The sequence below is a fragment of the Diabrotica undecimpunctata genome, chromosome 6 (genome assembly GCF_040954645.1).
Source record: "Diabrotica undecimpunctata isolate CICGRU chromosome 6, icDiaUnde3, whole genome shotgun sequence".
NCBI lineage: Eukaryota > Metazoa > Arthropoda > Insecta > Coleoptera > Chrysomelidae > Diabrotica > Diabrotica undecimpunctata.
Genome location: NC_092808.1, coordinates 149,791,910 through 149,805,210, shown reverse-complemented (window position 1 = coordinate 149,805,210; position 13,301 = coordinate 149,791,910). Strand labels below are relative to the sequence as shown.

Below are 13,301 nucleotides of genomic sequence, written 5' to 3'. Positions count from 1 at the left end.
AATGGAATTTTCTCCGAATGGATTTAAATGTTTTCAAAAGATACATTATCCCATGTGCTTTCAATTTTTTTCTATTTTTTTTTTTAGAATTATGTTGACACTTCCCGTCGACACTTTAAATCAATATATAGAGTCACTCCGCTGTTGTCCACTGCTAGTCTTTTATAAACTAACATTCCTTTTATTTCAGGTAAAAGCAGTGTTTTTGTCTGCAAACAACCTAAAAATGGAACGAGTAACCAGAATATGTGCTCAACATCTTATGAAACATCTCTCTGCCGAGAACTGCGTTGAAATTAGATCTCTGCCAGGTATTGCCAGAAATAAGGAATTCATCCAACAAGTGGATACCTTCATTGCCAAAGAGGTAAGTGTACATATTTCTGTCAAGTTCTTTTTTTCTTAAACCTTCTATTTACGATATTCTTTTTTTTTGCAGTTTGCAGAAATCAGCAAATCTTCCACAGTGCTAAATCTCTATTGCGCTCGGATTGAAGTCCTAAATCAATCTCGCGAAGAAATGTCTCTGGTGAACGAAAACTCACTCTGTAGACTTGTTCTTGAATGGATCAGACGCCAGATCAGCGACGAGCACCTCCTAATATCTGATCTTTCTGAAAAAACATTTATGTTGTACCTCGCTCTAGATAATTCTCTACAAGACTGTTCTAGCCTCCCTTCGGGCGATATTAGCGACACTGAAATGGTTCAGGACTACAAGAAGCTCTCGTTGAAGGACAAACAGGTAAGGGTTTTTTTATTCTTATAGATTTTATTCTTTAATATGTATACATGAACATAAATATTTATTATAAAATTTGTTTCACATCATCGATGATCTTTAACCGTCTTACAACGTTGTCTAATAGTCAAAATATAGTAGAAAGTGGGACATTCGAAATTTAAGGCGCAAAAAAATCGATATATACAGGGTGAGTCATGAGGAACTTTACATACTTCTACCATATGTAGAGTCCCTCAGGGAGCATATCATGTGGCCACTAAAAAATGTCAACTCCTCTTCTTTATTAATTAACAGGGTGATTTGTGTAATTGACCATTTATTTCATTTTACTGTAGTGTTTATACGGCTCATTTGATTTTTTTAATTTTTGCATGATACAGTACACTACTATCAAGCATTCGACTGGTATTAGCTAAACTAAAAAATTCCAGGACTGGCTTTGGAAAAATTAATTTAGGGATTCGTATTAAATGTTACACCCTGTATAAATTTTTTTTAAAATGCAATAAGTGATTTTCAAACTACATAAATAGCCAATGAAAACGACATATGCGACAATGTTGTCGCACTTTTATTAAATTTTTAGTGAACGATCAAATCTTACCAAAAATAGAACAACCATAATGAAGTATCAAATTATAAGGTATTAATTTAAACAAATGTTATAAATTTCAAACATTTTAATTAAAATGAGTTCCTACAACATAATCTAATACGTAGAAAATTAACATCTTTACTGTCACTTTGTATTATCTCTACGATAGAATCAATTGTTTTTCAATTTTAAATTTTTACTCGTATACTTTTACTATAGATCGTATTGGGGCATTATTTTCGATAAATAATAAATTAAATTGATTAAAAAGTCAAACCTCTTGTATGTGTTAGTTTTTGTTGATTGTAAATGATTAAAATTTTATGTCAAATAATAATACATTGCATCAACTGTACTAAATAAAAATAAATCTAAAAAAGTTTAAAATGAAGGTTGGCGTTGACCGTTTGACGTTTCTTGATATTTTATACCCATTGTCATTATTGTCATTATCAATTGTTATTTATGTGTACAAGAATACATATTTCTTCTGTCATATCTACGTTAAGTACATTGTGTTAGTTTTGGTAGAGCTTTTGTTACTTTCGTTCAAAATGCCACATCAGTTTTCGACCACAGAATATGCAGACATAATATTTGTTTATGGATTCTGTAATGGGAATGGTAGGGCTGCTAGTAGAGAATATCGCAGGAGATTTCCTAATCGTCGAACTCCCAGTCATCCAACATTTGGGTCAGTTTTTAATTATTTGCGAGAAAATTGACACTTTTTCTAGTGGAACAACAGAGCGACATGTAGATGAAGCGCAGGAAGATGACATTATGGACGCCGTTACTATGAACTCTACAATAAGCACTAGACAAGTAAGTCGAGAACTCAATGTTACTCAATAAAAAGTAAGTAGAGTCTTACAAAAAAATAATCTATACCCATATCACATTCAAATGGTTCAGCGACTACATGCTGGAGATGAGATCGATAGGTTGGAATTTTGTAGATGGATTAACAATAATCGACCAACGCTATACAGGACACTATTTACAGATGAAGCCCAATTTACCAGAGACGGGATAAATAATTCACGAAATTCACATGTGTGGGCAGAAGAAAATCCCAATGCTATTCGAGAACGTCGTTCTCAGTTAAGGTTTTCGGTTAACGTGTGGATTGGTGTCATAAATAACCAATTAGTAGGTCCTCACTTTTTTGATGGTCTTTTAACAGGGCAGGTCTATTTGAACTTTCTACAAAATATTTTGCCGAATTTGCTTGCCAACGCGAACGTTGCTATCCGAGGGATGTATTTTCAGCATGATGGGGCACCCCCACACTTTTTACTGGCAGTGAGACAACATCTCAATAATGTTTATGGCAACAGGTGGATAGGACGTGCAGGTCCTATTTCGTGGCCTTCAAGATCCCCTGATTTCAATCCCGTTGATTATCATATTTGGGGACGATTGAAGCAACTAGTTTACGCAGTGAATATTAATAACCGACAACAATTAATTGATAGAATTATACATTGTTGTAATACTATTAGAAACGATCCCCAGAGTATCCGTAATTCAATACGTCAATTAACAATTCGGCAACAAAAATGTGTACAGGCTGCAGGGTTCCATTTCGAAAATCTGTTTTGAATTATTTTTATTTTGTTACCATTATTGTATCTTTTCCAGTTCTAATTTATGGGTTTATCATAACTATGTACATATTTTTAGTTTTTTTTTTTAAATTGTTCTTCGTTATTGTTAGTAGTTACTGTTTTTTGTTGTGCAGTGACTCAGTTTATCATTTCAATTAAAATGTTTGAAATTTATAACATTTGTTTAAATGAATTACCTTATAATTTGATACTTCATTATGGTTGTTCTATTTTTGGTAAGATTTGATCGTTCACTAAAAATTTAATAAAAGTGCGACAACATTGTCGCATATGTCGTTTTCATTGGCTATTTATGTAGTTTGAAAATCACTTATTGCATTTTAAAAAAAATTATACAGGGTGTAATATTTAATACGAATCCCTAAATTAATTTTTCCAAAGCCAGTCCTGGAATTTTTTAGTTTAGCTAATACCAGTCGAATGCTTGATAGTAGTGTACTGTATCATGCAAAAATTAAAAAAATCAAATGAGCCGTATAAACACTACAGTAAAATGAAATAAATGGTCAATTACACAAATCACCCTGTTAATTAATAAAGAAGAGGAGTTGACATTTTTTAGTGGCCACATGATATGCTCCCTGAGGGACTCTACATATGGTAGAAGTATGTAAAGTTCCTCATGACTCACCCTGTATACAAACTTTTGGTTAGGAAAAGACTGGGTTGTGTTGACTATGAGGGCCGCTGTGATTTGTGGCGTATTTTCATATGCCTGCAACTGATAAAAACCTCACTAGAGTGTAGGTCAATGAGGTTAAATGGCACAATATCGGTGGCCACATTACATCATCAAAAGAAGTTGGTCGTTGTCGACTTATAGCGTTCGCTGTTGAAAATTGAGCTTGAGTAGCTTTATAAAGTCGTTTATCTTCAACTCCTAGGTAAGTTGAAATGTGTAAGATTGTAAGCCCAAGTCACGACACAAAATTTGACAAGTTGTGGTCTGTGAAAGGTCGCATACGGCGACGTGAAATCAGATGAGTCGGTTTGTACTGCCACTCTCTAAACCAGTGGTCTCAAATTTATCCTCCACACCTAAACGGAACACTGTTGTGCATATTTTGGCATGTCGTTAAATATAAGTATACAAGATTTTGTTCGTTGGTAAAAGAAGTATTTTTTAAAATGCTTTGATAAAAGATAAAACATTTCTTTCAGGGGGTGTCGAAACCGAAAAGAAAAGTTCTCGGACAGCCTTCTAAACCACGGGTGTTAATTTATAATAGAGATATCGGAGAAGAATTGGATAATGAACTGGAACCGGATTGGAATCTTATAGCGACAACCGCCGTGAGTGAACACAGCTTTTTGGGTTTGGTCACCTTAGCCGGAAAGTTGTCCACACTTTCCATACAGTTAAAGTAAGTAAAATAAATTTGTAGGTAAGTAAATTCCTTAGTTTTTTAAGTTTATAATTTTAATTATATCTTATACGATAATTTTTAATACCATGATAATCTGAGAGAGTAGAAAATTAAACTGAAGCTGTTTTATTATCAAGATTTTGAAGTTAAATTTGTATAATACAATTTAAATATTTTTCAACAATTAACTTCTCTCCATTAACATCTTTAAGGTTAATATTGTCATCCCTTTACATAGTCACTTAGTAGATAACTGATTTTGTGAATCACAAAGCAGAGTTAATTACATATGGATATCTTCCAGGTTAAACACACCTTCTACTCCTTCTCCGGTCCAAACACCAGATGCCAGTAGATCTGCTAGTGAAGACAAACCTGATCTCTATTGCGCGGTAGCTAACATGTTGTGTCATAGGTGTGCTCATGGATGTGGTAATTACAACAATACTCTTATAGTGTGTGGTAAGTGATTTTATTTACTGGACGATCTTTCACAGATCTGGAAAGGTAAATTCCGAATGTCGATCCACTAATATTACTTCTGTTAATGTTTATAGGTGGTTATGATAGGACAGAATGCTTGAGATCTGCAGAACAATACATTCCAGAAACGAATACTTGGAAAAATCTTCCTCCGATGAGGGAAAGCCGGGGTCGTTTCAAAATTGCCGTCCTAGACGACAAAATTTATGCCATAGGTAAGTAATGTTTTTTTTTAATGAAGTGTTAGCGGAAATAATGGAACCCAAATCGGTAAGCCAATAATTGAATTTAAAAATTATTATATTATATCAAAAAAAAAAACATTTTACCGGTTCAACTATGATTGGTTGCACTGTAGTCACCCGATGTTGTGCTGACCATAAATAGAAAGAATAATAAGGGACAAAAAGAAAACAAATAATAAAAAAATTAACCACGTAATCAGCAATACGAAAACTAATCATTAAATTCCGGTACTTTTGAATTGTGCGGCAACTTTGGAACACGGGTGAACAGCAGTGCGGTTGACAACATTGTTTAGCGTTATTCAACTCTGGTTTTTCTGATGCTCAATTGCTTTGGTTTTCGAGATGTTATAACTGTTTTTATAGAAGTTTTTGTTTTTTTCTGCCAAAAACTCTTTAGACGATCTTTTGCTATTTTGCAAGAGGAATTGACACCAAAACCAGCGTATTTGTGTCAAATACCATGTACCAGTGTCAAAGTTGTTGTGTAAAAGTGGTTAAAATATTTACCGAAACTTTTAAAATGCTCTTGTTAAAGATGTGTTTTAGTTTAAAGAAAGCCGAACGTCATCAGCGAGCAAGTCACTTGTTTTTCTTTCTTTTTTTCTTATTATATCTTTGTATTTTTCATATTAATTCATTAACGTTTACTTCTCATTTATTGTCACTCATATGTATTATTGATATTGTTTTAAGCCTAATTGATTCTAATTATCAATATTGAGATATAAATATATCTTCCAAGTCGCCAAGCCTTTTCCCATTTTTATATTACTCTATTTCCTTTTATTTTTGAGTCTTTAATTGTCATATCGCATTTACAGTATATGTATATATATATATATATATATATATATATATATATATATATATATATATATATAAGGCGTATTAAGTAACTACCTTCTCAACTATTATATTAATTCGTATACCGTACTTTGTTTTGTCATTTACTGCATAGGTAATTAGCGGACTGTATGTTCGTTCTGCTTTGATATTTAATGGGAATTAACCAAAATGTTCTTTCAAATTAAAATTGTGGTTAATTACCACTAAATATAGTAGATAGCATTCGATTATAGTAATAAGAATCCACGTTGTGCCTTCAATACGTTTCATTTGTGCTCAATGCTTCGTTTTGTTAGAGCCCCACGTTGGGCGCCAATATCTTAACTCCGAAACTTTTTGATGATTCCTCGTATACTGAGATGAAAAACTTTTATTTTAACTTTCCCGTTATTAATCTAATATTTTGTTTAACATAGGTGGTAGTAACGGAACTACGGAATTGGATTCTGTCGAAATGCTTGACTTTTCCGTGGGAAAATGGGTGAAACTTCCGAGGATGCCTCTCGCCCGAAGCAATTTAGGTGTATGTACGTTGGACAAGAAGATATACTGTATCGGTGGTTGGAATGGACAAGTTGGTATCAAACAGTGCCACGTATACAATCCCGAATCTGCCGCTTGGACATCCATAGCATCTTTGAATGCAGGTAAACAGAATTAAATGTTGTTAATGTAGAAAGTGCATTTGAAATAATTGGTGTAAATATTTTTAGTAAAATTCATGAAGCATTCAGTGTTGGCTCTTACGATAATGCAAATCAAATAGCAGATAAGCCTATAGTATTGCTCGACTTTTTTCTTCAAACTTTTACTTAGCATGCAATTATAATGATAGTTGGTAAAAATGAAGCAAGTTTTACATTTTCAGTACTAAAATGTAGCCGATTCACAGTTAGAGAAACATATTCAGATTAATTATTTATTAAATTTATTGTCTCATTCGAATTGGATAAACAAAAAATATAACACAGGTAGACATCCAATGGTAAATAACAAAAATAGAAATAAACAACTAATTAAATCATGAATGTGTTGCTTGTGTGAGTCCATTTCAAATAGGTAAAAGAAATAAATTAGACTTACTCACAATCAATTTAATTTTACTATCCAAAACGACCGGTTTCGCTTTCTAAAATTTGCAAAGCAACTTCAGGTCAAGCGGTACAAAGTAAATTAAATGCTGAAATTATAAAAAGCCCATATTACGGTGCTGTCTTTATCTATCTGTATCTATATATTTATAAGATATAGATACATATTAATAATACATTAGATGTTCGTTTGTAATACTCCATGTAACGTTTTTTATTGATTTTTAATTATGTGCTCTTATTGTATGCCATACGATAAAATAAATTTGAAAGAGATTTCTAAATCAGCACATATCAAATACGGGGCAAATAGACACAGTCAATAATTGGAAGAGTCCATTGACGAGGGGTGTCCGTTATACAATATGTAAACTTTATCAATTACAATTAGTCTACAGTACCACCTACTATACCACTTTTTTTGCAGGCCGATATCAAGCTGGTGTCACGGCATTCAACAACCTGGTATACGCCATAGGGGGCTCAGACGCATGGAACTGCCTGTCGTCCGTGGAATACTACAACCCTGTAGATAACACTTGGCATTTATCCAAGCCAATAATTACGGCCAGAAGAGGCTGTGGATTGACTGTATTCAACAACAAGATGTACGTCATCGGAGGTTCGGACGGCTCGCATTCCTTGAATACGACTGAAATTTTTGATGAAGAGACGCAGACTTGGACGTTTGGACCAGCCATGACAACTTCGAGGGCAAATATGGAGGTGGCGGTTGTTGGGGATAGGTTATACGCCGTTGGGGGATTTTCAGGTTAGTAAAATTATATTTTTATTTAAGTAATTTAACTAATTACTTGTTTCGTTTGGCATAAATTACATAAAACCTTGACAAAAAACTCCATGTGCTCTTATTCTTTATTATCATACGTTGCATAATATATTGCCTGATATTGCATTATCAAAATTACCGTAGGTAAAACTCTTTTCTTCATTCTCTCTGAATCGTTAACAGGTTGACTGTCAGCCTCTTTTTCCTTGCATTGCCAAAGAGTCATTTGAGTACCACATATGATACTCAGTCCAGAAGATAAGTTCAAATGTTGGGCGCCATATATGGTACTCAGTATAACTACTTACAAAACTGCATGCTGTGTACCTAAGCAGTCACTTGGCTTGTACATTTTATATGGAGAAATTAAAGTTTTGACCTCAGAAAACCGTTCCATGGTTTTAGCCCGTAGCTAGATGGTATTATACTTTGTTTTATAAAGGTCGTTTATCAAAGTATAATAAAAATGCCTTTTTAGCTTAAATATTTATTTAACAAGTAGCGTAACTCTAAAAAGCGGTACAAAAAATAGTCCACAACTTAACATAAATGCTAATAAAGAAAAATTACTGTAATTTGGCAACATGCACCTTAAAAAAGCAGTCAGAATCTCAAATATTTCGCGCAAGCGTTTGTCTTTCATGCTTGGTAACAACACCCCTATAGCATTGGCTGCAGCGGTTTCTTTTTAGATATTTTACTAAATTGTGTAAATTATTAGCAGGCATTACACAATCGCGTTTAATAAGCATATCTTTGATAATTTCCCCTCTAAATTGTGTTATTTTTATTGATTTATTTGTCACTTTGTCATTTCCAACGGCAATATTTAGTAAAATATCAAAGGCAACTTTTCGGTACCATTTCAATGCCCTCCTTGAAAATGAATTGAATTCATTTGATCCGATACATCTATGAAGGGTTTTCTTGCATTATATTCCACTACAACCTGCGGTTTAAGTTTGCCTTCTCTTCTTTGTATCACATTTACCATAGAAGGCATATGCTTCGGACTTATAGCAAGTACATTTCGCCGATCCTTCCACTTAAAAACCATTACACCATTATCATTTTGCCTTGTAACAATATCACCTTGTTTTAGTTTTATTTGAGTAACATCAATTTAATTGCGTTTCCTATTGGCTCTTGGTCCCTATTAAAAAGGTTTGCCTATCCACTAATTTTTCTGCCAAAGTGACACTATTACACCAGTTGTCCGCATATAGTGTTCTACCAAAATCTAAATTCCTTTCCAGCATAAACTTTGTATTGCAAAGGGTAAAAAGGTGTTCAAAAAATTTTAACCTCATACCGATGCCTTTTGTTTCGCAGGTACTGCCTAAAATTTAGCCTACCTTGAAATGGTACCATCGACTCATCTATACACATTTCGGGAATTACTGATTCGTGATTAAACTTATCCACTAGTAAGTCAATAAGGGGCTGAACCTTGTGAAGCCGATCTCCGGGAACCTGTGTTGAAGTTATCTGATATAAGAAACATGCTGAAAATAAATATATATTTTAGTAATTAAATCCTTATATAAAATGTTGTAATAGTACCTCAAAATCAACTCAAATCGGTTTCTGGCCATGTAGTCTGTCAGTTTGCTATTATACTATTGTGTGTTTTTAAAAATATTGAGCCAGAGAGGGCATATCTACTAAGCCCATCCACATAAGTATGCCTAAAAAGGCATTCATTTCTTGTCGATTTGACAGTAGCCAGCTTTTAATTCTTGCACTTCTCTTTATATTGCTTCCTCCAAGACATTGTTGAGCATAATTATTTTTACTAACAGGGATACCACTTCTTCATCAAAAAACAAACAAAAGAAATCATTGTATCTGTATTGTATCTATTAGATCGGGGTTTACGCCTACTTTTTCGGAATTCGTATTATAATTTATATTTTTAATCTTTTGCTGATCAGGTATTTGCCAATCTTTAGATATGGTAACATTCTCAGGTGCTGGTTCTTGCTCACTATTTTTACTAATTTCATCACTGTCCGAAACTTCACTGTCTAGTGCACACTCTGGGTCTGTTGGGTCACTGCCATGAAACTCTGAAATAGACGATGATCCGCTTCGTATTTCTACAGTCTCTAACAAATCCAGTAACCTCTTCTCTTCTTTGGAATCCATTATTACAATTTACAATCGCGACTGTATCGGAAAGCAACAACAGAACTAAAAACCTGTTAGAGCTTGCAGAAAGCTTTTGCTATATTTGCCACTACTAATAGGATAGTCGTCTATCGTTGGCAACCCCTAATATTCGCAATTTTAGTTTAGAGAAATCTGCAGGTCGATAAATATTAGAATGTAGTATTTTATTGTGAGTGCCATAGGTGGCGCTCATGGCTCCCTGATTAAAACATCACTCGTGGGGCCATAAGCACCAACATAGGTACTCAGGTTCAAAATGGTGTGAAAGACTTAAAAAGATATTAATTAACCCCCAAAAAATTCTTACAAAAGGCTAAATTAAAATAACAAATAAAAATCGTCGTGGCCTCATAGGTCAACATGCTCTAGAAGAGCTGTAGCATAAATGGCCAGTTAACTGAGTACTACATGTGGTACTCATGGCAGTCAACCTGTTAAATCGTGGGCGCAAAATATAAAAACATAAAATTTTCATAGTAAGATTGAAAATTTTAGAAAATATATTTTACAACCTTTTAATATTTTTATGCCATTTAGATTCAGTTTCGAAAAGCTGGAAAAAACAATCGTTTGGTACGAAATTCCAGTACAGGATACCGCACAACTATTCTTTAACTTTAATTTGTCTTTGAAATTTTTTATTTTATTATATGTGTTATAATATTCATTGTGTCTTTTGTATACAGGTAAGACATTCCTGAACACGATTGAGTACTTGGACCTAAATTCGAACGAGTGGACCACATTTGTACCAAAAGGCACCTGTGAAATTCTGAACAGGAGGAAACCGAGGAGCCGCAAGAACTCCAGAAAGAGCGTTTCGGAGGACAAGAAATCGCTCAACTCCCCCAGTACACCATCAGACATAATGGAAAACCCCATGGTCTCCCAAGCGCGCCAGCTATCAATGGAAGAAGCGGTTATTGACAATTCGTAAAAAATTAGATAATATATATCTTATATATCTTTAATCATCAGTATACATCTGATAGGTATATATTTAATCCAGAATAAGTATTATATTCATGTTGTACTGAAGAATAACTCAGCTTCATCTTCATTGATTATATTTTTTTAAGAAAAATTTCTAAAATATCAAATTGCTTTCTTTTAGGAAGTATGTAGTATTTTAGTTTAATAAATTGATTATTAATAAGACTTTGTTCCTTTGATATGCGGCGTTTCATTTTTACAATAGTCTAATGTATTTTCAATGTGTTCTAAATATATATTATAGATAGGGAAAATCCTAAATCTTTTCTAGTTTTGTTCTTGTCACAATCTGTCTTTTTTTAGGGCGGGTCGTTTTATTAAGTTTGTAAAATATGCTTCATGTGGGAAGTTTAACATTAAACCCTTTAATATAAGTCACTTTGAACTCTAAAATAAACTCTCAGGATATCAGCTCTAAGTCTGGTCTATTCGTTTGCTGAATACTGTGCTTGAAAAACTCAATCAAACCATGAAGATTGTCGGTGGATTTATAAAAAGTAAACCTACTCCATGCCTACCTCATACGTCACAAACATGCAGATTGCCGATGATAGCCGAAAAGAAAAAGTCATCTAAAGTGACAGGCGACATTTTGACAGATAAGACAGAAGGACAATTACAGACTACGTTTTGACAAAAAAGAAAGAACTGTGACAGTCGAAAAGAATCAGACGACTAAAGTGACAGATGACATTTTGACAGATAAGTTAGAGCGCAGGTGGAGAGAGTGGCCCAAGTAACCGATACTCTGCTTATGCCTCTTCTGAGAGTAACTGTAGAGGTAAGTATTTCGGTAGAAAGGTCTACATTAGTTTTATTATTCAATTAATGTTGTTTCCAAAAAAAAGCAAATTTCGATACACAACTAAGCATCCGCATTGTCGGGATGTCTGCGAGAGATAGTCTAGTCAAATCCGTATATGTGCACAGATAGTAAAATTAGAATCTACAAGACTTGCATACGACCGATCATGACATATGGCATAGAAGTGCGCGAAGATACCAACAAAACGAAACAGACGCTAAGGGCTGCCGAAATAAATACCCTAAGAACAATAGAGAGCAGTGTAAAATTCAAGATGTTATAAGATGGGAAAGGCAGCGTAAGAGGATGTGGTACAATCATGTAAGACGAATGGATGAGAATAGACTCCCAAAAATTGCCCTAGAAAACAACCCGCCCGGTTCAAGACCTCCCGGAAGACCACCTAAAAGATGGAGGGATAGTTGGCAATCTACCTCCCAGGAAATTAACCAGAGGCAGCCTCAGAATTAAACAGATCGAAAGATCTCCAAGAAGTAGAAGAAGAAGAAGTTTCGATGACCAACTTATATTTAAATATATGAATGGATTAATAAGTCTTATGATCCAAGTACTTCAAATTCTACTGAAAATAGTTCACAATAGATTTTATAAAAAATATGAAGAAGGGACATACGACCAATTTGGATTCAGACTGAATGGGATAAGAAGGGCTTTATTATCTTTACAAGTACATTTGTACACCCTACAAGAAATGGATATAATAAGAATGGTGTATTGGAAGCAAAGGGCCAAGATTAGGATCGACGATCAAAGATCCAGAAATATTAGCATAAGTAAAGGAGTAAGTCAGAGTTGTATATTGTTCCCTAAGTTTGCTCGGAACTGCTATTCAAGAAAGCCTTTTAAAACCTCAACATGAATAAAAGTTAATGGAGAACAAAATTTTAATATAAGATATGCAGATCACACATGAACTTACAGAAAGTTTTAGACTAAATGATGCTGAGATGATTTCGAGAGTTTGGATTGAATATTAATGAGAATAAAAATCAAGATAATGGTAATCCAAAAGAGGCAGGAATTTACCTATAATGATAAATAGGCGATATTAGAACACATAAATCATTACAAATATCTTCATCCTCTTTATAAGCAATTCTGCTTGTTCATTGGTGACTTATCTTTTGCTATTTTGACGACACTGGTCTCCTTCATTCTGCTTATGTAGTTATTCCTCACTTAGGGGGACTTCTCTATTATACAGAAGATGGATTACATCTTTGAGTCTTACTCTGTCAAACGCTTTCTTTAGGTCAATCAGACACAGAAATGCTGGTCTATTATACTCTAGTGATTTCTCAGTAATTTGCTTTATAACGAATATTGCATCTGTACACGATCTTCCACTACGAAACCCCTGTTGTTCATCTGCTAAACATCTTGATTTCTGGAATAAATACAAGCTTGACCCTGGACAAGAAATTAAAGCTAAAATTACTCTATTTTGTTTGGTCTGTTGTTCTCTGTGGAATCGAAACGGGACTATAAAGATAAAAAGTCTGAATAAGTTAGAG

The 13,301-nt window shown here is 33.9% G+C and overlaps 1 protein-coding gene across 2 annotated transcripts in view; it reads left to right on the top strand.

The window, feature by feature from the left end:
- LOC140444092 (influenza virus NS1A-binding protein homolog) overlaps positions 1 to 11,126 on the top strand; it is a 69,544-nt gene extending 58,418 nt beyond the window's left edge. For both annotated transcript variants that reach the window (XM_072535739.1, XM_072535740.1), the window contains 8 exons: positions 191 to 367; positions 440 to 745; positions 4,133 to 4,335; positions 4,643 to 4,800; positions 4,896 to 5,036; positions 6,332 to 6,562; positions 7,434 to 7,778; positions 10,655 to 11,126. In XM_072535739.1, the coding sequence (XP_072391840.1) occupies positions 191 to 367; positions 440 to 745; positions 4,133 to 4,335; positions 4,643 to 4,800; positions 4,896 to 5,036; positions 6,332 to 6,562; positions 7,434 to 7,778; positions 10,655 to 10,905 (1,812 nt within the window). In that variant the 3' untranslated portion in view covers positions 10,906 to 11,126. The remainder of the gene's footprint in view (positions 1 to 190; positions 368 to 439; positions 746 to 4,132; positions 4,336 to 4,642; positions 4,801 to 4,895; positions 5,037 to 6,331; positions 6,563 to 7,433; positions 7,779 to 10,654) is intronic.
- Positions 11,127 to 13,301: the final 2,175 nt, after the last annotated feature.